Source organism: Haemorhous mexicanus, chromosome 13 (genome assembly GCF_027477595.1).
Source record: "Haemorhous mexicanus isolate bHaeMex1 chromosome 13, bHaeMex1.pri, whole genome shotgun sequence".
Lineage (NCBI taxonomy): Eukaryota > Metazoa > Chordata > Aves > Passeriformes > Fringillidae > Haemorhous > Haemorhous mexicanus.
The window spans coordinates 19,747,238-19,775,020 of NC_082353.1; the positions used below are offsets into that span (position 1 = coordinate 19,747,238).

The 27,783-nt window shown below is 47.4% G+C and overlaps 1 protein-coding gene across 1 annotated transcript; it reads left to right on the plus strand.

Moving 5' to 3' along the window:
* Positions 1–26,845, plus strand: PLEKHO2 (pleckstrin homology domain containing O2). Its single transcript, XM_059858653.1, has 6 exons — positions 1–215; positions 4,657–4,809; positions 11,061–11,177; positions 18,043–18,147; positions 20,011–20,109; positions 22,392–26,845. Exons 1-6 carry the CDS (start codon positions 207–209, stop codon positions 23,628–23,630), a joined length of 1,722 nt encoding a protein of 573 aa, XP_059714636.1. The 5' UTR covers positions 1–206; the 3' UTR covers positions 23,631–26,845.
* The last annotated feature ends 938 nt before the right edge of the window (positions 26,846–27,783 follow it).

The following is a 27,783-nucleotide window of genomic DNA, read 5'->3' on the forward strand; positions in this document are numbered from 1 at the left end:
CCCCGCCTCCTCGCTGGCAGCGCCGGAGCCGCCGGAAACCCGGTGGTGTTGCTGCTGCCGCGGCTCCGGCTACCCCAGAAGTTGTTGCCGAGGGAGAGCGGCGGGGCCCGGGCCGGCACCCCCGGCCCGCCCGGCATGACCGTCCGCCCGGAGCCCAGCGGGGCAGCGGGGCGGCGGCCGAGCCCCTGAGCGGGCGGCGAGGAGCCATGGAGCAAGTGAGTCCGGCCGGGAGCGGGACGGGGAGCGGGGGGACCTCGGGACAGGGAGGGGGGACCCCCGGGCCGGGCGGGAGAAGCGCCTGCCGGGACAGGGGGACCGCACCGGCCACTTCGGGGTGTTTTCGGGTGTTCGCCGGCGCTGGGACATCCCGGCCCCGCTGCGCCCGGGGGACGGCGAAGGAGACCGCGGGGCGGGGGGTTCCCCATCCCCGGCAGCCCCCGGAGAGGCTCGGGCAGAGCCTCGGCAGCGCATCCCCGCAGCCCTCGGGATGTTGGACCCGGCCGGGAGGGGCTGCCGGGCTCGGCCGGCGCTGGCAGAGCCGGGCTGGTTTCCACGCGTGCTCGGGCCACCCCGAGTGACTCCCGCTGGGGTGTTGTCCTGCCCTGCTGGAGCCGGGCCTGGGTCGAATCGCCAGCTTGGCCATGGCTACGCACCTCCAGCTTTCCCCACTTCTGTTCTGCTCCTCCTTTCTGTTTGGGACGGGTTTAACTCGGAGAAGGGCAGTGGTGCTTCTTCTGCACACGGTTTTCATGTCCATGGGATCAGACACCCCAATAATCCATCCCTGTGAGAATTGATTAAGATGCTACAAATTTGTTGGCAAGTTAAACAGGTCGCTTTCTCCCCTCGTCTGGCCACGCAATTATTCCTGCTTCCTTTCCTTGGATGAGGTTTTGCTGCTCAGGCACAAAGAAAACTCCCGGTGGAACGGACTGCCGGAGGACTTCAGTCTCTGTCTGGTACATGCGATCCCTGTAGCTGTGGCTTGTCTCTCCCCCCTCACACCCCCTTATTTCAGCTCCCAACATTCTGTGGCGAGAATGAAAGCTCTTTTAAAACAGCAGGGAGACGGCAAAGCAGCCCAAGTTGGTAGTGACTGAGAGTTGTTATTATCCGCTGGCATCCATGAAATTAATCCACAGCAGAGAAACTGCTTCCAGCTGGTGGCTGCCGGCCAAAGGGGCTTCACACTTACCCCAGCATTGGCTGGCCCTCTCATGGGCTTCTCTTCTTTAGTGATGCATGAATCCTCCAAGAATTGCTTGTAGAAGGGGTGTCAGAGGCAGTTCCCCAAGTTCCACGTGGATCTGAGCAGTTTGTTTCCAGTGAAACAATCTGTTCTGCTCCAGCAGGCTGGGGAGAAGTGGAAGTGCTAACAGCAAGGTTTGGGAGATAACGTGGAAAGGGAGAAAAAGAGTGGACGTGTAGGGATGCAGGTTGTCTCCTGGGAGTTGTTCATCAGCACCTTGGTAAAAAGGAGTGTGAGACAGTGAGATGCTTGATTGAATTAAAGTTGATGTAACTGGCTAAGGCACTTCTGTGATCTGTGTAACTTTAAAAGCACCACTGTGATTCAGCTCTTGGGGGTTTGTTTTGTTGGAAGACATGAAGACTGTGTGGGTTTGTGGGCCCATAAAATACAGGGCAGGGGAGAAAAAACTGCCTAGTTGTTAAATAAAAAGCCATCTTGTCTGATTTGGGTTCTCTGCTGAGCTGCAAAATGTGAGGCTAAACCAAGCTGAAGGAGTGGGACTCGTGTTTCACCTCTAATGCAAAAATGGCTCCTTTGGGCTGGTTTTGGGAGCGATGCCTTTGGCCTGAGCCAGCATTGGGATAACTTGGTTCTTCCTTCATTTACACTGGCTCACTTGGCTGTCAGGGGGCTTCTTCTCATAGAATTACCACAAGAGTGAATCCAGCCCAAGAACATCCCAGGAAGTATATCTGAATATTTCTTGTAGAATGCTCATATATAGCGGAGTTAACAACAGCAGCTCATGTCTTTGTGTCATGCTCCCATTTTAATTGTGGAATTGCAGGCAGGGGACACAGGATGGACACAATGCCCTGCTGCCGGTGCCCTTCCCTGGCCAACCTCCCCTTGCCAATTTGGGGCAGGGCTGGCAAAAAAATAATCTGCAAAAATGTCAGGCACCATCTCTGAGACTCTACTTGCTTTTGCAGGAAGAAAGATTGCAGTTGAATCATCTGGGGTTTTTATGTCCTAAAGCTGCAGGTGAGGGATTACAGCACCTGCCCCCCTTGTGGGATGTTCTGGGTATGTGTGAGGTGGAAGCTGCTGACCCAGAGCCCAGCAGCTCAGCATCCCTTTGAGTGCTGGATCTCACCCCTCACATCTGCCATGTAGCAGGGACTGGAGAAGGCTCAGGTGACTCCTGTGCAGTGCAAGGGGCAGAGCTGTCTGCTTGTGCCTGTTGTCACTTGCTGAGAGCAGCACTCTCCATCTCATTGCACCTTCCCTCTCCTGGGCTGCTCAGGTGGGCTTGGAGTCATGGATCCTCTGTGTGGATGCTCCTAGGTGCTGGCACAGCAAGAAATCTTTCCTGGTATGGAGGGTTCCCCCATGCTTGGCTCCTTTCAGGTAGAGGTTCCAGCCAGGGCTCCTGAGTGATCTGAGGAGCTCCAAGGCAACCCTGCAATGCCAAGGAGGGAGGTGCAGTCCCTGAAAGGCTGGAGAGCCAGACCCCAAAACAGCTCTGCCCCTGCTGTGCCTTGTACAGAGGTGCCAACATGAGCCCCAGCTCTGCTGGGGCAGGTTGTTTTTCAGAGGTAGATGTCAGGTGCTGTGTCTTCACAGGGAGTACTTTTATTTTAAAACCAGTGTAGTTTTTGCTCTGCAGAGCAGAGCATGGATAGACATATTTACCATGTGACTTCAGCCTTTCTGCCAGGTGGTAAAAAAAAAGCCCAGCAAAAATTCACCTGCCAAGCAAAAAAAAAATAGCCTTAAAAGAGTGAAAACATTTTAGCAGTTGTTGTTCTGGTCTCACTTGAATAAACTCTTCACACAGTGACATCCATGCACAAGTGCTACAAGGGAGGTTAAAGTCCATGCCCAATTATCTAAAAATGACATCAAAAGGGTTCTCGATCAGGAAACCAGCAGGTCTGTATTTGTGCAGGAATTGATGTTTGCTGAAGTCGCAGATCTCAACTGAATACAACTTCCTGGCAACCTAAAAAGTCAAGTTTAAAAAAAACCCACCCTATGTACTCCCTCCATTTCCCGGAAAACTTTTTGATGCTCAGTCATCCTGTATTGTGGCCATTTCAGATGCAGCTCAGTATAACTGAAATAACTTCTACAAAAGGCACTGAGGCTGTTACAGGTTTCAGCCCAATTTTCTTTTAGGCAAAACACAGTTTGAGTTTCTTGTCCCCAGTCTGCACCCGAGCGTACCGGAAAAAGCCCAGCCCCTTGCAGATCGTAGTGGAGGTCAGAATAAATGTGGGTGCATGGGGTGTTTAATCTGCTTTTCTTCTTCTCATGGGTGCGAGCTCCCTCTTTGGAATAAGAGCTTACCCTGATGAAAGCTGCTGTCCAAGGGTGTGTTCAGTGGGAGATTGGTGCATGAAAACAGATTCGTTAGCAAGGCTCTCCTCCAAATTTTTGAAGCTTGTCCATACACACTTGCTCTGTCCTGGCTGTGGGAGTGTCCAGCTCTGACTCTGTTCCATGCACTTGGGATTTTCTCATGTTATGAAACAAGATGTCTGAGCTCCAGCTGGTCCAGTTTGTGCAGTGAGGGCCATTTTGGGATGTTTAGGGCTCTCTTGTCACACACCCTCTTTTTGTGTGCCAGCTCTCTGCAGCAGGATTGCTGCTATTACACGTGGGGATATGGAGAAAACTGAGTCTGGGGGACAGTGGGGTCCCTGGGAGGAGGTTGGAGCATTTGGGCTTGGCCTCTCCTGACAAATCACAAGGTTGGTGAGGTGATTGTGTAAGGGGATTTGGCTCAGCAAGGGATTCCTCTTGCCTTGCTCCAGGGAAAGAGGCTTATTGAGGGGTCCGTGGGGTGTGGGGAGCAGCAGGGTACTGCAAAGGAGGGATACAGGGATCCTGCCTTTGCAATGGCTCTTCCAGTGCACTGGAGAGGAGGAAAGCTTTCATCTTTTACCTGCTGGGAACATTTTAATATGGATGTGGTGAAGCCCTGTCCCTCATGCTGTGAATTTGCCCACAGGAGTTGGTTTGGGGATGGTGACCAAGCATAGACACCCAGAAGAGGAGTTTGCAGAAGTGGCCTTGGACTAAAATATGAGTGTTGGTACCGATGCCAGCAGAATCTGTCGTGCTGGGATTTATCAGAAAGCTGGAGGAGCAAAGAGGAGAGGAGGCTGCTCTTTTTCAAGGTGCACTTGGTGCATGAGTGAGCAAGGAGTACCTCCCCAGAGAGGGAAGCAGAGCCCCTGGGGGAGCAGAGGAGCAAGGTGGACTTGCTGCCATCCTAACAGTGTCTCCAGGGATCTGTGCCCACTTACCAGTCCTGTGAGAGCTGGTTGAGTTTTCCTCTGGAAGATGCCAGTCTCCCATTGTGATGTGGCGGGGAGGGACCACATTTGGTGGGTGCCAAAATCTTCTCTGGGCTGGCTTCTGATGATGGAAACTCCTTATGCCTTCTTTCCTTGCAGGAAACAAAGGAGGAGGTCTCAGAGAAACCAAAGTGTGCTCCAACTGCAGAGAAATATGGCTGGATTAAAAAAAGCAGTGGGGGGCTCCTGGGACTGTGGAAGGATCGTTACATCCAGCTGAGGAAAACACAGCTCGTGGTCTACGAGGATGAGGTATGGTCACAGCCAATGGCCTTGAATGAGGGGCAGGAGCAAGCCCCTGGGGACACATGCATGTCCCTGTGTATTTTACTCTTCCCTCCAGCCCACTCCTTTTGAAAGGGCTTCTCCAGATATCTCCAGGAAGGGTAAACTCTCTAAAAGAGACAGCAGCTGCGTTTTAAATATATTATATATTATAAATATTTTAGCCACTGAATATTTTGACTGAGCCATTGCCAAAATAAAAAATGGGGGGCAGGACATCCTGTGAGAAGGTGAACAGAGTAAAGCTTTGGGCGGAAGCAGGATATATGCAATGAGGTTTTGGCTTTTGAAGGATAAAAGTGATTGTAGCAGGCTGACTTCCCACCTGCCACTTGAGGGGATGGCAGGCAACCCTGCAGCTGTTTGGCACCTCTCAAGCAGCTCAGATTGTTGCCAGCCAGACTCTTCAGGGTTTCTTTTAGCCACTGAAGGATGCAGAGTGAGATTGTGAGTGCTTGCTGTCCTCCTTAAGCACGGACAGTCTGGATTTGGCTCATCTTTTCCCTTTACTTGAGCCAGTTCTGAGCAAAGGACCCCTGGGAGCCTTGTCCTGGACTTCCCTAGATAAACTGCATGCCTTAAGTTCATGGCCGCACTTAGAGCTGTTTCCAGACAAATGAGGAGTAAGAGCCAAGCCAAATCTGTCCTGCATTTTCAGGCAAGAAGAATGAAAAGTGCAGGGCTGCTCCTGCCAGGATGCAAAGGTGGCTTTGTCCTGAGTCAAGCCCTTGTTCCTGGCCTGGAAGCAGCTTCTGCAAGAGCAGAGTTTGCCCCAAAAGTTAGAAATTACAGTGCAGATCACAAGCTACAACCAAGAGGGGTGTGAGATGAGGGGTGGGTAGGTCTAAGTCCTGTGGTGGCCTGTGTGTGCAGCAGGGTGGGGGACTGTGGTCTGCACAAGGACCACGTGCCTGTGAGGTGTCAGGCCCAAGAGGATCTGGGTCATGTGTGGGCATCAGGACGATATAAAAGCAAAATCATGTAAAGCTTCATGTGCAGTGTGTCAAGGGAAGAAGAATGGGGAAATGTTTCAGCAGCTGCATTGCTGTGGTGGTTTCAGGAACAAAGGACTGACAGTGAGTTCAGTTCTCTTTTTTAAAAAGATACTCTTGCCTAATAAAGAAGATTTGTTATAAACAATTTAGGTTAAAGGGTACTACCTCTTCCCTTATGCTGAACGCTCCTGCTTTTCCCAAATCCCAAAGCTTTCTGGTGTCATTTGTTCTTAGCTGTGAAATGTCATGAAGAGTGTAAAAATAATGACAGGAGAAGTCAATGTCAGGTGATGAGTAGTTTAGAAGGCAGGAAAAGCAAGGGGGAGTTCTCTTACTCAGAGGGATGCAGCCTGGTCCTGCAAACTGTTGACTCTCTGTAGATCATTTCCCAGTGCCCTGGACACCTGTTGACTCCAGCTGAAGCTTCAGGAACTCGAAGATTCAAAATCTATAAACATGACGTAGGTTTTTTTTGAAGGGCATGCCTTTAAAAACAAGATACATGGAGGGTCTCATTACCACAAGGGAAAAGGAGGCTTTTAAAGTAAGATTAATTTTCACAGACATTCAGAAGAAGGAAAAAAATCCCAATCATTTAAAGGGTTATTTTATTATCTCAAAAAGGAAAATGGCATTTGTAACAACCAGGCATAATGTTTTCTGGTAGCCTGCGGATTGTGGTAACATCCTGTAATAAATTGCATCTGTAAGCTACAGTAGCTGCAAGGTCCCATTATTGTAAATAAGGGATCATGTTAATATCTATAGGCTATTAAACTGGCTTACAGTGAAGTCAAATGTCTTAGGAGAGGAAATTGCTGCAAAATTATCTGGTAGCACAATAGGATAACATGTGATTGTGCAGACTTACTACAGGGAAACCAAAGGAAATGGCAATTTTCTGCACTCAGGAGGGGTCTTGTTGCAACAGAATTGAGGCAGTTAATGTTTATTACTGTATTTATCTTCCTTTAATGTGAGTCAGGGCAGTGTGGTTGTCTCTATCTTACAAATGGGGAACTAAGTTTTTGAGATGGGAAGGGTTGATGTCTAGGCAGAGTCTGTGGTGCAGTGTGCTACGGTGCTTTGCGTTTCTGGAGTTCAAGGTGCCATTTTTCCCACTGGACCTTCTCCACTTATCTGCTCTGTGTGACCCTGGAGAAGAACACAGCATTCCAGACCATCCTCAGGCTGAAACATTTACAAATGGGGTTGTTCAGTACTTGCTGAAAAGGAAAGGAGATAAAACCTCAGGCAACAGGAATAAAAGGCATCTCTCCATATGTATGCTGAATTAGACTTGGATGGGTTAAACGGGGGTCAGCTTCTATGTGGGCAGGCAGGTTTGGAGGCTGAGCATTTCAGCTGGTCTGAGCCCATCAGATTTCCAGGAACTGAGTAGTGCCTTGGACTCAGTGTGCTTTTCTCAGTGCCTCCCGTGTCCACCCCTTCACAAAGGGGTGCTAATGTTGCCTTTAGCGGTTGTTTCCCATGCAGGCCGCCTTGTTGATGCAGTTGCATGAACCTGGCTGCACTTGTAGCTGAGGTTGAGGTGCAAAACAAGAGCAGAAGGGGCAGCCAACACGAGATACAGACAAGAACATTGTACAGTGTTGCTGGAAAGTACAGTCCGAGCAGCACACAAATACCATATATCATCATCAGTAGCAATCTCCAGGAATGTGCTGGAGATTGATTCCCTGCCCTGCCCTGGGAACATGTTCCCCAAGTTGCATCTGCTAGTCAGGCTTTGGGTTTGGTTTAAAGCAGAGCCACCTCCTGAAGGCAAATGGCAAGTGCCTATTGTGTTACCTGGAGCAGATGGGGTGAAAGTCATCCCACATGGGTTCAGGTTTCTTTCAGAGGACGGGGAATGAAGGGAGATGGCTTTCTTGTTCTCTGCTGTGCCTGCATCTACAGCACCCTCCATCTGTACCCTCACCTAAATGAAGATGCAATTAAGCAAGATGTTTGCATATTCCATACCCAAATGTCAGGAGAGGAGGCACTGATGCAAGTACAGGGTGCTCAGATCCCAAGAAACTGCTGTGCAGGTCTGCATAGAGCCAAGAGGGCTATTTTCTAGTGGGGTTTCTTGTCTTCTTGTCTCTGCATATTCTTGCAATAAAAAACATACAAAGTTGTTGTTTTTTTTTTTTTTTTTCCTGAAGACCAGGCAATACAATGTAGGGTGACAAGACAGATCATTATTATTACTTCATGGATTAGAAAGCATCAGTCTTGAGTTTGGATTTTTTTACCCCCTAAACAGTGCAGCTAGTGCTTAGACCTGTTTTCTTGTTGTTTTAGGGTTTCTTTGTAAGTGTATTATTTGACAGGGAAAAATCCTACTAGATTCTAGAGACAAGAGGATCCACTTGACGTTCAACAGTTAGACATTTAAAACATCTGCATTTTGCCCCTGGTAAAGTGATTGCAAGGTATACCCAAAACTGATTTGTTAAAACACTTTGAGAACCTCAAATAGAGAAATAAATTGTAATTTCAGACATTTTACACTGAATGGAGGGTCTCAGCCCCTGAGTGTGTGTCAGTGAGGAGATTTTTGCTGGGAATTAGGCCTTCATATAAATAAAAATTTCAGGGAGTCTTTTCCCCCCACCTTTTTATAAACTTTTCATTAAGAAAATTTGCCAAGTGTGATTCTTCGGTTAAGCACGTGCATTAATATGTCCAGATGTTCAGTAACTTTCTTCTGAAGGGCCAAGCCAATAGACACAGATAGGTTTGTCACAGGATGTACTCCATGAAGAGTTAATGGAATAGTTTTTCTGCATTAAATCATGAATGTAAGGGTTCTGTACCAGGATTGAGCTTGTCCAGAACATGTGTCAGGGCAGGACTCTGGAAGTGACCTTGTCTGTGCATGGTGCTGAGTGTCCTTCAGGTCCCAGGAGGCTGAAGGGACCTGGGGACCTGCATCAGGGTCAGGTCTTTAGTTCTTTATCTTAGTGTTGCAGGACAGACAAAGGATCTCTTTGTGACCCAGGTAGGCTCACAGAGTGGGGATGGCTGCTTGCCAAGGGTAAAACATAGACAAAAGCCCCATTCTGCTGCTCCCTGAACTCAGATGCTTTTCTTTTGCCTCATACATGGAGTTTTTATATTTCTCTGGCTGCTTTCTTCCCTGCTTTCCCTGAAGAGGATAACTCACTTGAAAAGTTCAGTCCCTGAGATGAGGGAACCATAGCTTGTACAGTAAAGGTGTCTCTGGGAGACAGCATCCTGCATGTCCCCATCCTCTCTGCCCTTGTTCCTGGCCAGACCACAGTCCCCAAAGCCTCCCCAGAGAGAAGACAGGCAGCTGGAAGGCAAAAGGCAATCTCACAGCAAAACCACACCTTTCCACTCTGCCAAGTCCCCTTGTTCCCCAGCTTGGTGTTCCACAGCCCTTAGGACATGGCGCACGGCTTGCACAGGGAAGAGTTCCTGTCCAAGAGGCAGGACAGATGGCATGGACAGGGAGGGTGACAGGGGCTCTGCTGGGGACAGAGCTGCTCTTGAGAGCAGGGAGGGTGGGCAGGAGGCTTGGGGCTGGTGTCTGCTCAGAACACTGCCGAGCTCTCAGCATCCTGAGCTGAAGGAAGGAGCTGGGAGCTGCACCGGCCATTCGGCAGGGCTGTAACGTGGGCGGTCGTCCTCCGAAGGCCAGGATGAGATCACCCATCCCCGAGGCATGTATTCCTGACCTCACCCTTCTCTGTCATTTCTTGGCCGCAGAGGGGTTATTATTTCCATGCCTGTCCTTTTGCAGTGACATTGTGATACCAGGATTGCAGCAGGAGCCTTCAAAGGGCCCGGTAGCGTCAGCAGGATTTTATCGGCTGAGTTTTAGGTTTGGGCAGGATTCATCTCCTCCTCCTAGTATGCGTTTTCCCAGTTCACATTCACCTACTCAGTGTTAAATGAAATAAACAGTAATGTCATTAAAATAATAAACCTAAATTAGATCCAGACGTCCCTCGGTGGCTCAGGACTTGCTCTGTGTACTGGCATCAGCTCTGCCGGGCCCCCATCCCCAGATAGGAGGGTTAAAAAAACTGAAATGCAGGCTGAGTTCTGCACAGTGACTTAAATGTCAAGTGGTAAAGGGAGGAAATTCCCCGCAGCCCACTTCCCTCTGAACTCTCCATTCCCTGCCTCCAGCCACGCAGCAGCTTCCTGGCTATGACATGTTTCCTCATCCCACACCCCCTTCTCCACTACAGGAATTGCTAAATACAAACTCATACAGGCACAAGGAGCTGCCCTGGGAGCAGAGCCTGAGCTGGGAGTGGTTATGGCCAGTGATTTTAATTCAGGATGGTACTGGAGAGGTTCATGAGCCATGCTGACTGTAGCACTTCACTGGCAAGAACTGCTCTGAGATTCTCACTGCTCATTTGTGCTTAGCAAAAGGGAGCTTTGGTCTCTGCTGGGCTACTGAGACATGAAGAATATTATCTGCCTGGTGTTACGCTGCAATTCCTATTAGGGATGGTGCTCTGCAGCTGAACTGAGCCACGCACCACGTGTGGAATTTTAGTTATGTTGCTGGGAGAAATGAGCCAAGATCACGGCCGGCAGTCATCAGTGGAGATACTCCAGAGATAAATATTCCCCACTGAGATGCTGGCCCAGACATTTTTGCTGGCTGTACCGGGCTGTATTTCCAATCCTAAGCGTTTTGACAGCTCACAGTGTGGCTGCAAGAAGACTGTGTCCATCACACATGGCTCCTGCTGACCTTTGTGATGTGAGGACTAGTCTGCCCCAGCTCAGTGTGGCAGCAGGGCTCCCCTCTTATCCCTGCTCTGGCTCAGGCTTCCTGAGGGGGCTGCTTGGACCATCATGATGCTTGTGTCATCTTTCCTATGAAGAAGCAGAAATCACATCTCCTCCTTTCATTGTGGGATGGAGGTAGCGTCACTTCTGGCTGCAGATGCCTGGATGAGGCTAACAGCAATGACAGAAGCTGGTGTTACTGTCCCCAACCTGTTATTTGCTCAGCCACTCTGGACCACTAGGCCTGTAGCTTAAAGACCAGGGTATTTTCTTAATGAGATGCCAGCCTGATTTATGGGGCTTTCTGGCTGCATGCAGGTTATTTTTAAGGCAGAAGAGCTTTTAGACAGTTGCAAAGGGAAGAAATGTAGAATTTGATGGTCTATGATTGATTTCAATGCCTCCTTTTCATAATAATGTTTCATTCCCTCTCTGCAGGATGAACAGAAGTGCATAGAAACGGTGGAACTGGAGAGTTATGACAAGTGCCAGGAGCTGCGAGCACTACTAAAAAGGAAAAATCGTTTCATTTTAATCCGCTCCCCGGGTAAGAAGGTAGGATTGCCTTTCTCATCACCCTCGAGTTTGCTAACTCCAAAGTGAGTTCCAGCCAGCTGTGCCCAGAGCAGATGAAGAGATCTGAGACTGAGCTCCTTGGCAGCTGGGAGAATGACCTGTAGCTGTGAAGGGTGTACAGTGTGTAAGAAGGAAAGCTACTGTCATGTAGATTTCTTTCTTGTTGTGGGGAAAGCATCTTCCTGTGGCTTGACCTTTTCCTCTTGATCTTTTTTTCCCTGCCTTAGCATTTTCTTTCTTCCAGTACTCCCTAAGTTGTACTTCTTAGATCATTCCCTATGGTTCCTCCATGTCCTCTGAGCACCTGTGGATGCTGCAGCTTTGCCCAAGTCCAGTGAAATCAATAATTCCAATCCATGCACTGAGACAGTTCCTGGAGTTAGAACCATTGATCCTGAGAAACTCCAGTACAAATTTACTTGCAGCCAAACAGTTCCTAGGAGAAAAGATTTATTTTGCAGAATTCATGAAACCCTACATCTGTAGCTTCCTGCACAGCATCTGGTTAGATCCAGAAGCTAAAAACCAGGCTGGCATTGCAAAGAGACTATACATCCATCTGAGCACTGGGTGTATGCAAGGACATCCTGCTTTACTTCCTATCTATAGTCATCATCACTACACATCTTTTGATGTTCTTCTTAGCTCCTACTTGCATGCTATCCATTTCAGCATCTTTATGGGCTAGAATTCTTCATTGTTGCTTTGGGGTATCACACTTCGCCTTCTAATGTCAATTTGATTTTTTTGGCCTAAAAGTTCTTACTAAATCTCCCCATGCAAATCTGAGAAGTCGTGAGGGACAAAAACACATTCATTTCTGTAAGAACATGAACAGGCACAAATACCAACTTGCTGCTTTCCCCCATCTCCATTTTGTTTAAATAAATGGAGATTGTTTAGTGCTTGTTGTCACTGTTGCTTATTCTTTCACTCCAGTCACTTAGTGTTTATACATATAATAAGACCCCAGCTGACTTCAGAGCACCATTGTGCTAAACTTCATTCAAAACAACAAAACAAGGACTTTCCTGCCCCAGAACCCTGGGCTAGTGAGCTCCAGCAGAGTGCTGGAGCCCAGAACACATTAGGAAGGAATTCTTCCCTGCAAGGGTGAGGAGGCCCTGGCACAGGCTGCTCAGAGCAGCTGTGGCTGCCCCACCCTGGAAGTGTCCAAGACCAGGTTGGACAGGGCTTGGAGCAACCTGGAATAGTGGAAAGGTGTCCCTGCCCATGGCAGGAGGGCTGGAACTGGATGTTTTTTCTCTTCCAACACAAATGATTCTAGGATTCTGTGATTCTAAGTGTACACCTATTCCCAGGGAGGCCAATAATACCCTGTGTGCTCAGAGATGGGCAGCACTGTAGGAAGAGGTATTATCTGCCAGCATGTTACTGAGAGAGAATTGTGTAATACCTGCATATGTCTCTGCACTGCTCCATGAATCAATACAGGGTGTGAGACCTGTTCCTAAACCTTTCATTTCTTGCTATGAGAAAAATATGCCCAAACTGTGCCCAAAAGGGTAACTTCATCCTTTTGGCATGCTGGCAAGTTTACAGCTACCCTGTTTTTCATGCCACTGATTCAATGGAGACCTAGATAGAGGCTACTTTTTATAAGGCTCTTTTGGTGAAAGGAAGGGCTTTTATAAATGAAAAGTTCCCTGTTTGCGGCTCCCCTCCCACCCTTCTTTTGGCTGGGAATCTGGTGAGGGTGTTGACACACAACATACTTTGGCAGATGTTAGCACAGCCTTCAATTAGGAGGCCAACGTACACAACTGTCCTTCTTCTGTTTTGAAATCGCAGCTGTGGCGATATATATCAGTTAAACATTTTCCATTTGGGAGGCTTGCTGCCATCCACAGTTTAAAATCACCCTGTGAGCCAGCTTGCCAAACCCTGCCACATCTTGCTAAGGTTTTTTTCTTTTCACCCTCTCTCTGGAGCATAATGGTGAGGAATGAGTTTGAGGGACTTAGCAACAAGCTAGGAGAGGCCATTTCTCTTTCAGTGCACAAATCTTGAATGCAGAGAGCCCAGTTTAGTTGCAGGGGAATCCCAGTTCAAATCTTGGATGGGATATTTTTGAGCAGAGATGAATCAGTCAGTTAAAACTACTCTCCAGCTGAAGTTGCACCTGAATAAATAAGTTGTCCTGCTAACCACTGGTCGTTGATGAATGTACCCCAGATTCTGCTTGGCCTGTTGACAAGGATGACATTTTTGTTAAGCTGTGACAATATGAGCATGTAACACGCCTGCACTGGTATGGAACTGAAAGGAAGCACTGCCCCCTGAGCTTCAGTTTTTCAGTGAAGGAAGCTGGCTGTGTGCAAAAGCCCCGTTCTGCTTAGAAATCTCAAATGCTTCATTCCATCCACAGTAATTAAGTGAAAAATTTTGGATGCAGAGAGCTGGCCTTCTAAGAAAGGGCAGTAGCCTTGGCCTGGAGACTTTAAAATGTTCTACTCACAATGCAGAAAAGCAGTGTAAATGATGCTTGGTGTAAACTCTGAAAATTACCAAGATTGTCAGACGTCTGGTGTTCAGTGAATCTGAAAAGCTTCAGCTCCAGGGAAGATTAATATTGGGAAGAGGGTGGTGGTAAGGAAAGAGTCCACCAGCAAGTCCTGCAGCTCCTCAAGCATCCTTGCACCTGTGGTCAGGGATGGAAACTTCCATTGCTTGTTTTTTCCTCCATCAAGTTTTGAGGTACCTGGAACTGTCTTCACCAGGAACCCAGCCTGGAAGCTGCAGTAGAATGTAGTGAAGCTTGGGGGAGTTTGCTCCTGGGGTCTGCCAGTCTGGCAGAGATGCTGCATTATTCCTAGGGATGATGTAGCTCTTGGTTCAGCTACAGAAAACCTCCAGAATCCTCTGAGAGTAATCTCATAGAAACATGGAATGGTTTGGGTTGAAAGTGACCTTGAAGATCACCTAGTTCCAACCTCCCTGTCATAGGCAGGCTCTTCCTTGCCTTCTCCTTTCCCCTTCTTGATATATAACCTGACAAAGTCATGTAGAAGAAGGCAAGAAATGACCTCCCATCTGGCAGATAGACTCTGCTGCATTCATGGTAGTTAAGATGTTACTGACCCAGCTCTGCTGCAGCTTCTGCTGGAGGTGACCACCCTGTACCAAAAGTCAGCAGAAGGGAACAGATCCCCCCAGCAGTTCACAGGCAATTCACAGTCCAGTTTAGCCTAGCCCCACCAGGCTTTGCACTGAAACAGATAAGGACCAAGCACAGGTTTGTGTCACCTACCTCTGCAGCAGCTCTGCAGAAAAGCTCAGCAAAGAAGTAGTGTTGGTAACAGTCTTTAACTGCAGCTACAAGCTCTCCAGAGCTTGTCTTTTAAATCACTTAGCACAGGTACAACAGAGTGACCCCAGGAACACTTCTCTTTCCTTGAAAGCAGGCTTGGCATTGCCATCAGGCTGTCAGTGCTGGAGAAGACTGATGTCTCAGGGAGGACAAGGAGCAGTGAGGGAGCCGGTGCCCGCTGCTGTCACGGACAGTGATCCGTGTGGGAGCTCTCCTGCCTGAGGTCTCGGCATGATTCAGCAGGAGCTGTGCTGTGCTCTGAGGAACTGTCACTAAATTGCGTAGCCTGCATTCATGGCTTACAATGGTCACTAGGTTTGGCCATGACAGCTTTTCCTGGCACACCATCCTGTTGTTTATGGCATGACTCAGTCTCAGCTGGCTTAGCAAGAAGGAGTGCAAATGTGTTACCCTGCCTGCTGCCCTCTCATATTGGTGTCACTGACTCTGCCTTAAATTTCTGCTGGAGAGCAGACCCTGCTTAATGTTTTGCAGGAAATACCCATCTTTAGATGCATCTGCTGGTATCTGTAAGTATTCTAATGAGTAAAGATACAGACAAGAGAAATTAATTTGTTCCTTTTTTGCTGAGAGCCTGTGAGTCTCAAAGTACTATGCAGAGTCCCAGTGACTGGCAGGACTGAGACCAGCTTCTTCCTGTCTCTCCTCTGCAGCTTCCTGCTTTACAGAGAGCTCCCATCCTGGTTTGGGTGAGCTTCCTTCCCCCAGTGCCTTGGCCGAGGACAGGAGCCACAGATGGATGCAGACAGACCAGGGACTGCCAGGCAGCAAAAGGCTGTGGCTGGCAGCAGCCTGAGCATGAGCCTTGGATTCCCAGGAGCCTGACTCTGCCTTGATGTCTGTGGATGTGTTATAAAAAGGAGAGAAAAAATTCTAATATACCTGGGTACTGGAAGGAACCTGCCCCTCTGTGTCACAGCCCCAGGGAGCTATGCAAGCAGGGAGCAGGGCTGCAGCAACATGATGCTGGAACTGCCCACACTGCCCTGTGGGTCCCACTGTGCTGCTCATCCTCCCTCACCCAGCTCCCTTCTGCTGCCACCATAAGTCCCTTTCTCTCATCATCCACTGGATCTGCACTTGATGGCAAAGGGTTGCATGCCAGAGGGACATCTCAGCTTCTCATTAACGAGGAACCACCCCCCTGAGGTTCTCTCTGCTCTGCCACAGAGTTGCTGACACCAGTGCTTAGTCACAGACCAGGAGGCTTTATTTGGAATGAGGCACAGAAAGTGGCATTGGAAGAGGAAACTTTAAGTGAGGCAGGAATCCTTCCCCTGAACAACGTGTACGGAGATTTCTAAACCCTGGTGCAGGCTGCCAGGTCTTTGCCAGGCAGTGCAGCAGCTCAGCTGCTCACAAGTAGAGCTTTCTCATAAGCTTTTATAATCACAAAGCTTTGGGGCAAAATCGTTTCCAAACAAAAAAAGTTTTTAAGCACACACAAAACCAGGCCAGCTCGGACTAAAACAAAATCTGGCCGTCGCTCTGTTTTGGAGCCTTGCCTTCCCTTACATTCCCTGGTTAGAGTGGCTCTTCTGCATCCCAGACAAAGGGCTCTTTTTCCAGGGGGCTGTGGGTCAGGCCCTAACCTAACCTCCCCTCTGAGCTCTCAGGAAGGCATGTGGTCCCGTCACCTTACGTGCAATCAAGTAAAGAATCTTTCCCCATGTTACTCCTTAACTCCCTGCTTGCCACGATGGTTGTGAGTGTATGGCATTTGGAAGCTGTGATGTAAATCCATGATAAATAAATACAGAAAGGAAGAACAGTTGGTTTCTAACAGCAAGAGTGGATGTAAGAAGATCAGGCTTTAGTTCTGCAGAATTTCTGATGGTCCCTTCAGAAGTTGCTGAGACCCAGAACAGTTGCTGCTTTGTTGTGCCGTGAACAGGGAGCTGCTAAGAGCACTCGACTGTCAGTCACCATTAGCTTTGTCCCCCTCATTTAATATAGTCCCTGTTTTATATAGACACTGCTGTGATTTTGGAATGTGGGGCCTCATTTAAAAAATGTCTGAGGCTACAACTGCTCTTGAAGGCAATGGGAAAGTGCAGAGTACCTATAAGGATGTTAAATACCCCCAAAAAACTGTTCCAGGCAAAACCCCCATGAGGCTGTGTTTTGAACAAGCCTCTCTATGGCTCCCTTCTCCACCTGGAAGAGGTGGATAATTTCAGTTGCCCTGAAAAGGAATTTGTGAAGCTCCCTAGATACTGTAGTGATAAGCAGGAAAGAAAAAAGACTGTCAGGGGAATCAGTAATTCTGTTTTCAGGGCAGGGCTGGAGCAGAGTGAAATCAATAAGACAAATTGACCCAGGAGGATAAAACACATGATGGAATAACTCAGTAAGAAGTGCCACCCTGTTGTTAGGGATGGTGCTAGGAGGAGCACACACAGCAGGCTGACATCCCTGCAGCCCAGAAACAATGGGAGTGTCTGACTTTTCAGTGCTTCATTTTGCAATGTTGCTGGTGTCCTTTAGCACAGGAGTATTCCTGTGTGCCTGTGCAGTGTGAATTAGGGCACCACATGGAGCTGTTTGGATCCCAGCTGGTCTGCCATGGAGCCACCTGTAAGGTGAAGATGATATTTCTCACCTGGAGTGTACTCTTGGCACAGCTATAATACTGGTGAGGTGCTCAGAGGAAACAGCAATGAATTAAAAAACACCCTGCCTATTGTCACTTCTGTGGGCAAGAAGAGATTGGAAACACTGAGCAAAGCCATGGGGCTGTCCTGGAGGAAGGGAAGAGCTGGCTGGCTGGAGGACAGGCCATAAAATCACCCATTCTCCCTCCTTATTTGTGACCCATACTTCTTGCCAGTTCCCTCTGATATGACCAGCTCTTCCCTTCTTCTTGGGGCAGCTCTTCAGACCCCAGAGAGTGCCTGTCTGTAGTGTTCACTGCTGGATTTCATTTGCAAACAGAAAAAGATATGGTGAATTTTTGCACTTACATTGCTCTTATGCCTCAGCGTGTCTGTACCCAGCTGGGTCAGGGTTTGAGCAGCCAGTGTCAGTGCCCCACATTCCAGTATCAGTTCTGTTCTGCAGAGCCACAGGAACAGGGAAGCAGGCAGAGCCCACTGCATGCAGCCTTCCAATTCCTGGTATTCTGGAGGAAGTGGGAGATAAAATGTTTTACTTCATCTGAACCAGTCAGTATGACTTGGACTTTCAGTCTGACTCTATGCAGTGTGACCATTTGCTGTACAACTCACTGATGCTCCAAGATCTATTCCAAGTGTTTTGCAGGAGGGAGAAACTTACGTTTTTACTACTTCAGTAGTTACCAAAATAAAACTACAACAAAAAGCTGTCCAGCGTTACAAAATCCTGTTCATGGGAGCTATGCCAAAGCACAAAGGAATCTGTAGTTTAAACACAGGCTAGAAGTGCATGTTATATAGAAAATGAAGTGATTCAGAGGTACCTCTGGTCCTGACAAGGAATGCTCAGGCAAAAATTCTCTCTCTGCTCTTGCAGGTTCATGATATCAAATTTCAAGCTCCAACTTTGGAAGAAAAGGAATCGTGGATAAAAGCTCTTAATGAAGGGATCAATAGAGGCAAAAACAAAGTATTTGATGAGGTAAGAGAAAGAGAGTTTTCAAACTCCTGTGTTTCTGTGTCTGTTCTCATCCATGGCTCCTTTAGCTAAAAGCAGAACTTGCCTGAACTCTTGTTCTCATCCTTTCTGCATGCCAGCCATGGTCCAAGGAAAGAGAAAGTAGTGTGCAAGGTAGGGCATGTTCCTTCCCTTCAGAACTTGGGATCAGAGGATTTCTGGGAGTTCCCTTCTCCCAGTGGAAACAGCCGGTGCAGAGAAGCAGCTGCAGCACTGAGTTATGTAGAGCTGGGATGCAGCCTGGAGAGACTCATCTTCCCCACACTGCCATGATCCTCAGCACCAAGCAGCCTGGAAATGGAGGTACTTGGTTAGGATATAGCCCAGTCTTCAGGACTGGAAAAGTCTGAAGTGACTCAGTCCACCAGCTATTCTGCCTGCAGTCTGGAGAGAAGTCTGGTGGAAAGTTACTCCGTGGCCCTGGCCAAACCTGCCTGCCTCTCAGCTGGCCCCAGCACACCTGCACTTTCAAATTCTCCTCCCATCCTGCTGTTCAGAGGGGAGAATGAAAATTGCACAACCTAGAGCCTGTTTAACCTTGTCCTGCTCCCTCTTAGTTTGTAAATCAGCCCTGAGCTAAACCAAGGGAGCAGCATCTCTTCTGCAGTTCTTTCCGTAACTGAAAGGAAATTAACAAAACCACCACCATGGGAATGACACAAGAGAAAACGAGCAGGGTAACGAGGGACAAGGAAATCAGCAAAACTGTTTAGCAAAGGAAACCAAAGCAATGAGTAAAGGTTCTGAGAAAAGGGCTAACTTGTGTGGATGCAGTGCTAGAGGTGTAAACTCTGAGAAGCTGGGCTTTGCTTTTATTCAGTACAGCGGGCAGTGAACTCTGCACACCCTTCAGCAGCACAGCAAGGTGGGATCTCATATCACCTCCCTGCCCTGTGAAGTGGGCTTATCCTCCTTACAGAGGGATCCAGCCTCTAATTCTCAATCATTCCAGTAAGGATCAAACCTCAGATTTAAAGTGTTTCCACACAGACAAGGCACAGGGTAATGGGTCAAGCCCTTGGCTCACTTGGACTATCTGTTCTCCCCTGAAGGAGCTGTACAACCATTTTGCCATACCAGCCATTTTTCTCTTTAAATCTCTATTTCACCCTCGCCAGCTTTCCTATTGTACAAACTTGTGGTACCAAGGACACACAGATGTTTCAGTGTCCCTGGTCACTGGTGCTGCCCCTCCATGGGGAGCAGACTGCAGCCCTTGGCCATCACAGTGTGGGTGAATGGTCATGAGCCAGCACAGAGAAATACCTGTCAGGGCACTTGAATTTCCCTCCTCAGGAGTGTGAGGCAGTGCATTTCTCGTCTGATTCCTGGAAATAAATTTGTTAATTCAGCTGGATCTGCAATTAATCCAGGTCACTGCTCACACCTTCTCCTCAGCATCCTGCAGTCATTAGAGCTGTGGAAGGGAAGGGCTGAAACAAAGTGCTGCTGATACAGTTCACAGTCAGGTCATGGTTATTAATGAGCTTTCACCTCTAAGATGGAAACAGCAGTTTTGGTGCTGTGTTCTGCCATGTGCAGGAGCTGGTCCAAGCACAGGGTGCAGTGGGGACAAAGCTCCTTGTGTCCTTTTTTCCCTGCCTCTTAGGTGGAGATAAGTTTAGCCATTGCAAACCTCTGAGACCTTAAATATCCATCACATACGTGCAGGGCTTTGCAGGCAGGCTGTAATTGAGTTCTGAGGTAAAGACTAGAGGTGAAATGCTTCAACATTTCATGTGTGACAGTGACAACTTTATGGACATGGCTTGAGAAATTAATGACCCTCTTACTTTTTTGTTTTCCTCCCCGTCCCCCTGTTAAAAGGTGAAAGTAGACGAGAGCCTTTCCTTGGACCACGTGACTCGGGACAGGGTGAAGGTGTCCCACGGACGTCGGCCACCCACGAGAAGTCACCTAAAGGAGGTAAGTGCACCCTGTTGGAGTGAGCCATCCCACCAGCTGGGATCACCAAGAGCTGCTCCTTCCACTCAGGTACCAAACCCCAGGGGAAACCCCAGGTATGGACAGCCTAGAGAAAGTTGCAAGGAAACAACTTCCTGCAGGAAAGATTGTGCCAGCACCTCTCTAATGAAGCTCCAGGTTCCCATAGATCTCTATCTGCTGCAGCACGTTACCATATATTTAGCTTTTCATAATTCATAAGCTGCTTCACCATCTGGTCAGAGCCATTAGAGACTGAAGCTCCTATATTTATTTTCAAAGACGTGATAATTTTCTAGCCACAATGGTCTAAAGGTAGAAGGACTGCATGGTCCACGGGGAGAAGCTGTATTTTTATTAAGCTAACTGGAGAAAGCAGACGAGCTTTCAAGCTTAGAAGTCCTTCCCTTGGTCTGAAACAGAATACATTATTCTCCTAGGCAGTTTTATAGACTAACCTGTCTACTTTTAACTGATTTTCTGGGTCTGTCACTTAAAAAAAAAAAACAAAACAAAAAAAAAACCACAAACCTGCATTTCATTTCCAGGGGAGAGGTTCTTACTAATGTTTGATTCCTGTGATTTATGAAAAAGTTTCTAGAGACAGATTGATATTTTAGCAGAGCATTAATCGCAAGCAAGGAAGGTTTTTAAATCAAACCTTCTTTCTTCAGACTTCCAAGATTCTGACTTATGTGCCTGCACAACACTCAGATGACCCTTGTGCTGAAAATGAGATACCCTGAGACTTTTTACTTTGCATAGAAATGGAGGGAGTGTGTCTCTCCCAGAGAAATGCATGAGAATGAATCATAGATTCCCATCCTCCAGAAAACCACAGAAGAAAACATGACAAAAGTCACAGCAACAATGAAGTGTGGATTCTGTTGCCTAATACGGGTTCAGTAAGGTGGGGAGCCCTTTCCTAGGCACCAAAAATATCTCTCTTCCTTGCTCAGATCACTATTTTCACAAGATACCCCTGAGGTTAATACCTCTAAAATGTCTCACCCTCAGCCAAATTCAGGGGAAACTGACTTACAAATTTAGCAGCAGGAATGAGGGGATAGAGCCTGCAGAAAGATGTGTATCATGGCTGCTGGCTGCAGATTCATGAAGGAAATAGCATGAACATGGATTTTCAGTCTTCAAAGCAGGCCAGGTAAGGATGGGTCAGGGCCAAGCCACCAGGATACAGCTTGCCTCTGTCTCTCTGCTGGGCTGGAAAGGCAGAGAGAGGCTTTAACTAAAGTCTCTGCACTGCAGGAGCCTGGCCCTGGCTGCAGCTATGCCTTCGTGTGGTTTTGGGTTCCCTCACACAGGAACTGTCACTGCGGTTCTCCCTGTGGGGCACTGAGCTTACACACTGCAGTGTCTTTGCTAAGTCCATCCTTTTTAGGAAAACCTCCCTACTAGTGAGATTTGCACACAGCCTGTGGTCTAAAGGAGGTTTAACCAGCTGAGGCTTGGCCCTGGCCAGGCTAGGATGACATTGGGTTAGAGGAAACAAGCAGAAGGCAACAGGATTACAATCCCTGGCCAAGGGATCTAAAGATCAACTTGGTTTATGACAAGCTCAAAAGCAGAAAAGTGAGTCTTTTGGGGGGCACATTGTAAATGAAGGGGGAAGAGGGATCCCACTACCACAGGAAAGAGAATAAAAAGGCAGAGCTTAACACCAGCACCCACAGGAAAACCAAGAAATTAGGTTATTGTGGTACAGTTTTTAAGACAGTCTTTTCAAAAGTAGTAGTAAAATAATTTCTGCACTTTTCTTAGAATCAAGGGCTGGGTCGGAATGGACCTTAAAAATCATCTGCAAGGGCAAAGAACCTTTCTCTAGACTAGGTTACTTAGAGCTCCTTCCAGCCTGGCCTTGAACACTCCAGGGATGGGGAGTCCACAGCCTCTCTGTGTAACCTGTGCCAGGGCCTCAATCTTATAGTGAAGAATTTCTTCTGAATATCTAATCTAAACCTGTCCTCTTTCAGCCTAAGGCCATTCCCCCTTGTCCTGTCACTCTATGGCCTTGTGAAAAATCCCTCTCCAGCTCTCTTGGAAGCCCCCTTTGAGCACTGGAAGGGGCTTTAAGGTCTCCCTGAAGCCTTCTCCTCTCCTGGCTGAAAACCCCAACTCTCTCAGCTTGAAGCAGCTACCCCTTGTTTACCATGCTGGTTGCAAGGGTTTTGCACTTTACCTTGAAGTTAAAGGATGAAACATAGAATCATTGATAGAAATTGAAAACTTTCTCTCTTGTTTTTCAGGCTGCCAAGTGTACATCAGATGGTATCCTGCGACTAGATCTGGATATAGTGGACAATGGACCACCAACCTTTGATTCCGCTGTCAGTGAAAGTGACAATGAACCACCTCAAAAAGAAACTCCAAAGCCCCCTATGCCACCCACAAAACCCATTGGCACAAAAGAAAACCAGGAGGCAGAAAACAATGTTCCTGACCAGGAGCATAAAAAACCTCTGTCTCCTCCACTGCCTCCAGATAAGAAGCTTAAGGAGAACATAAAATCAAAGGACAGTGTAAATGCCAAGGAAGAGGACTCTGGAAGTCCAGAGGAGAACATGGAAAAATCCCAAGCACCAAGTGAGGAGAACAAGGAGAACCTCGCTGAGGTCAGCAACAGGGTTATATCAAAAGCCCCAATTCCACTTCCTAAGAATGTGCCAGACAAGCTGAAAGTAGCTTGGGACCAACCAACCATTGAACCTAAAAAGACAGAAGACTTGGAATCATCAGGAGATGATGGCAAAGACAACCCAGCTGAGATTGCTGCTACAGATGTTTCAAAGCCTCCTGTTCCTCCTAAGGTTTTGCCAGAGAAAATGCTTGCCACAGAGAACTCCAGCCACGGTGACCTGGAAGCTGGGGGCTGGGAAGAGCAGGAGTCTGGCAGCTCCAAGCCCCCAGTGAACAGGATCACAGCCAGCGAGGTAGCAGAGTTCACATCCCCGACAGCTGAAACAGAAGAAGGAAATGGGAGGACCGCAGCCGAGAAGGAACAGCAAACTTCAGCAGAAGAGACAGAGACTTCCTTAGCTACAGAAGCAGACCATGAGAGTGTAAAAGAAACTATTGAGAAGAAAGATTCTACAGAAAGCACTTCAGTTCTCAAACTTCGCTGTTCTTCTCTGGGAGACTTGCTTTCTGATTCCAAAAATAAACAGAGAGCACTTCCAGGCCAAGGTTTCCCAAAGGATTCCCATCAATGCATAGCTAAAATGGAGGAGAAAGTTGCTAATGAAAGGGAAAAAGCAGAAAAGCTTCTGCAGAAGGTTTTACGTGAAGGTTTGGAACAGGCCCAGGAGGGGAATGGACCCCCAGTGGTGGCAGAGACCTTGCTCAATGAGGCAGTAGAACAGCTTCGGCAAGCTTCACAAGTTTTGCAAGAAATTAAAGGTCTTGGAGAACTGAAAAAAGAAGGAGCACAGAAACAGAAAGAAAAGCAAAAGGATCTAGTGACTCTTTATAGAAGAAGTGCTCCCTGATACACTCTACAGAGACTTCTTTCCCAAAATCAAAGCTAAACATTTGCATTTATGATTTGTACCATTGCTAGGCCAGTGTTTAAAGATGGTGTTTTGCTGTGCACACACCATGTTTGTGGGACAGAATTGAGCTTTCAGTTATAGCATCTTTCTTCATGTTTCACATACCAGTCTGGTTCTAATCCTCTTAGCACAGCAAAAGGTTACAGGACAGTGAACAGTTTCAAAAATGTGAATGTTCCTTAAGGATTCTGTCCAAAGTCCTTTCAGTGGATCAGGCCTTAAAAATTTCTGGTAATCAGACCAAGCCAGATCTTTTGAAAGGAGCAGAATGGCTATTCTAGCAAAAGCCCCTGTCTCTCTGTATTTACAGGCAAGCAAATACCAGATTACACTGGCACCTATCTGGTTTTCCCAGTTAAATCATTTAAGGATAAATGTAGTCAGTGTTTGTTCGCTTGCTGGCACAGTTTCCCAGACCATCTGGCCCGGTGACATCTAGGAATGTAAAGATAAACGGTTTAATCTTCTCCAAAGATACTCATAAAACCACATTCACAGTTAAAAAGTGACCTCACACAGAGGCAAACCAAACTGGCCAATTCCTGACTCCAAGTAGTGTCCCTGATGTGGAGCAGCTGTATGAAGGCACTTTGAGGCTGGCTTTGCAGTGCTTTAGGTGTGCTAAGCACTGTGTGAGTGAACACAAGTCTCAAAGCATCATTGCCAGGCAAGTATTGATTGTTCCACTTTCATTAATAGGGAAATTGAGATTACACTTGGCCTGTGAAAGTTTCTTCTACCAGGACAACACATTTATAATTGAGGAATGTACCTACCTGATAACTCTGAATTCCCTCAGCATTGCTAGGAGCAAATAGCCAGGCATTTGGAGAACTTGTGTTCCGGAGATCCCCAGGAGCTTCCTAGGAGAGCTGTCACAAAGCAGGTTTGGTTTTGTGTGTTCCCTTAGTGTTGTCTTGGGATGTAACTGACAGGAGCATGCACATCAGGCAGTGGGTCTGGATGAGATCCCCCTTCCCACTGAACACGTCTCTACCTGCTGTGTCCTGGCCAGCCTGAGAGCCATGGCTTGGCCCAGATCTCTCTAATTTACACACATGGAGGGAAAGGCATTTTGCACACAAAACTTTGGGGCTGGTCCCAATGGCTTAAGTATATGAAAATAAAAATGCATTTCATATGGAAGGGTCTGAGGAAGGCATTGCAGAAGGCTCCAGCACAATTCCCACAGCCTCCCCTGTCCACCACAGTTCCTGTGGTCTTCAGTGCTTACAGCAGGGGCAAAATAGTGTCTTTGCACTGCTACTGTGTAGCCCCATACCTGAGTTGGGTATTCTCTATCCTTGCTATGAGGAGAATCGTTTGACAGCCCAGAGGGCTTCTACTTTTCTTGAGCCAGGCTCTGGAAACATGGAAAATGGCAGTCTTCCCAGTCTGGTTTTAAGAAGCAACATGCTACCTAAACTCTTTTCTCTCATTTTCCAGCACTTTGTTCTTAGCTCATCCATTTCTTTTTCTCCTTATTTCCTAGGTCCCACAAGTCTGCAGGGGGCTGCAAACACCAACCACAGCAGCAGTAAAGTTTCATTTGAGCCTCCTCTTAGGCTAGGCATAGGTACTTCAGGTATGAGCACAGAAAGGTTGGCTTTGGGCTTCCAAATACCCTGCTTTCTACCACCTGGAGCCAGCAAGACAGATAGTGACCATAACTGATGCTTCTGCCTCTTTTTATTAAACTAGCCTTGGTTTTGGTAGTGAGTCCCCTTCTCAAGACAGACGTAGATGTTGTATGAGAGTTCACTTGTTATTCTGTCACATGGAAAGTTCTACATGGTCAAACACTCAGGGCTCAGGTGCCAAAAAGCTTTGCTTTGAGGCAAGAAGTTTCCAATGTCCTAAGCCCAGCCTGAGGCACACAGCCTGAAGCAAACTCTGGACCTGTGCCATTTGCTGCTGTGGGTTCAATGTGAACTATGGGTCATATTCACCTTTCCAGACACACTTAGGACAAGGGCTAAGAACACAGACAATATTCAGTGCCTATCTGCTATCTAAATGTATTTTTCTGCATGTGCACTTTTGTTTACCGAACACTGTGTGGTATGAATGTGAGCTGTCAGAACCTGGTGTGCACTGGAAGTCGAGGGACATCAGCTCCAGAGAGCAGGCAGGCTTTTGCAAGATGCAGTTCTGTAACAATTGATAGATGGGGGAAAACCCAGTTCACACTAACAGGAGTATACACAAACCAGGGCAAACTGGGTACAGGTTCATATCCCAAAGCTGAAGCCAATCCTAAACTTCAGGACAGGCAAATCAAAGCCTGGCACTGAAATCCAGGAGAATGACATCAGCTTATGGGGTAGTTCAGTCCCCTAATTTATAAACAAATGCTTTTGCTCTCTCCAGTGTTTTCTTGTGGCAGTGTGTTCTGTGGATACTTGTCTGGCAAAGTGCTGGTGAAAATACCCAGACATCCCTCTCTGTTACAGCCAAACCTACAGGATGTGCTTATATTTACTGTATATTTTTATATTATACTCAATATTGTAATGAATAAATGTCTGACATTTTACTGAATAGCCATCAGTAGGAATCCTAACAGATAAATACCCTCTACCTGTTAGGAAATGGGCAAATTAAATAATTTTTCAACCTACAGCTAATTACTGTATTTGCTGTACTAACAGATCTCACTAGATTTGTATTATGTCTTGTAAATAGGTAAAACTTAAGTGGAATCTCTGTATCACCCAGTAACTTTACTGCTGCAAATGCTGTGGTAGAGACTCTTGGTTTCAATTATTTTTTCTAATAGATTTAGCAGTTTCATCCTAAAACATCCAGCTTTCTATGGCAACTCCCATCTTCAGTGTACATCCTGCCATCATGCACTTCTTTTTTAATCTTCCTTTAAACATGCATTTAAACTTGCATCTAATTCCTGGCTGCACTAAGGCTAGGGGGCTTTGTGCCTGAAAACCCTCTGGGCTTGGAGTGCTGGAGTGTGAGTCTGTGTTTTGGGCTGTGCCACCAGTTTACATGTCTGTGACAGGAAGGAAGTGAGTTTGCAAGTGAGCAAGTGTGGATGACGATCTGAAAAGCAGCTGCTGCAGCCCGTGGAAAGGCAGCACTTTGTCTCCTGTTTGTAAAGAGCTTTGAGATTTGGCAATAAAACCTCCTTTTAAAAATCTGCTGTTTCAGAATGACTTTGTCCTAAAGAGAAGCAAGGAAGTGCCACCAGAAGCAGCACACTAAGGCTTTGCTCTGAAGGAGGGAATGCTGCACAGGCTGTGGTCAGGCTGAGGTGAGCTTGGTGCTGTGCTAACCACAAGACAGGAGGAAGGAGAAGTGCTGGGGGCTGCAGCTGGCACAGAACTGGAACTGCTGCTGCACACAGGGCAGTTCCCAGCTCACCCCTGCCTGCCAGCTTGGCTGCCCTGGCCAGAAAGCATGGCTGAGGCCAGGATTTCCTTCAGGAAAGCAGTGGGAAGCATCACCTCACCAAGTGCAGTCTCCAGTAGAGCTGGCTGGGCTGCTCTTAACGCCTTCATGTGGGCTTGCTAGTGTCTACAGAATGTGGAGCCCACTCAGCACTCGTTCCTTTGGTGGTGAGCAACACCAGAGCCTTGTTCCTCTACCCAGATACCACAAAGCTGCAGCAAGAGAAGGGGGTGGTATCACAGTGACTGCTTCCCTTCTGGATTAGCAGGTCAGAAATTGGTGAAAAGTAGGTAAGAAGTAGGTTCAAAAGTTAGGAGGAAGCAGGGAAAAGAGTGTAAGTGTACGTGCCATCCTGTTGCACAATAAGAACATTCATTTGGGTGAAAACTTGTGGTTAGCAAACCCTCTAAGCCCTTGTTGGGAAAGGGGCGGTTCCTCAAAGGAACCTCTAAAACACAGGGTGATTTTTACAGATATACTGCAGAGAAAGGCACTCTCTTCTTCTCTCACTAAGAAAATACGCAACACATCACATTTCAGCCTGAAAGTGGTGTTGATAAGGAAGGGAAATGTCTAGCACTACGGGAAATAATAAAATATGTTAAAAAATGCAAAAGAAAACATACATAGTATTGGCATATGAATAATTTGTCTGACTTGCTCTTAATTCAATGGATAGTTATGG

Coding starts and splice junctions, on each gene's coding strand:
- PLEKHO2 (XM_059858653.1), top strand. Junction 11,178..18,042: donor TCCGCTCCCCGGGTAAGAAG/GTAGGATTGCCT, acceptor CTGCTCTTGCAG/GTTCATGATATCAAATTTCA. Junction 18,148..20,010: donor AAAACAAAGTATTTGATGAG/GTAAGAGAAAGA, acceptor CCCTGTTAAAAG/GTGAAAGTAGACGAGAGCCT.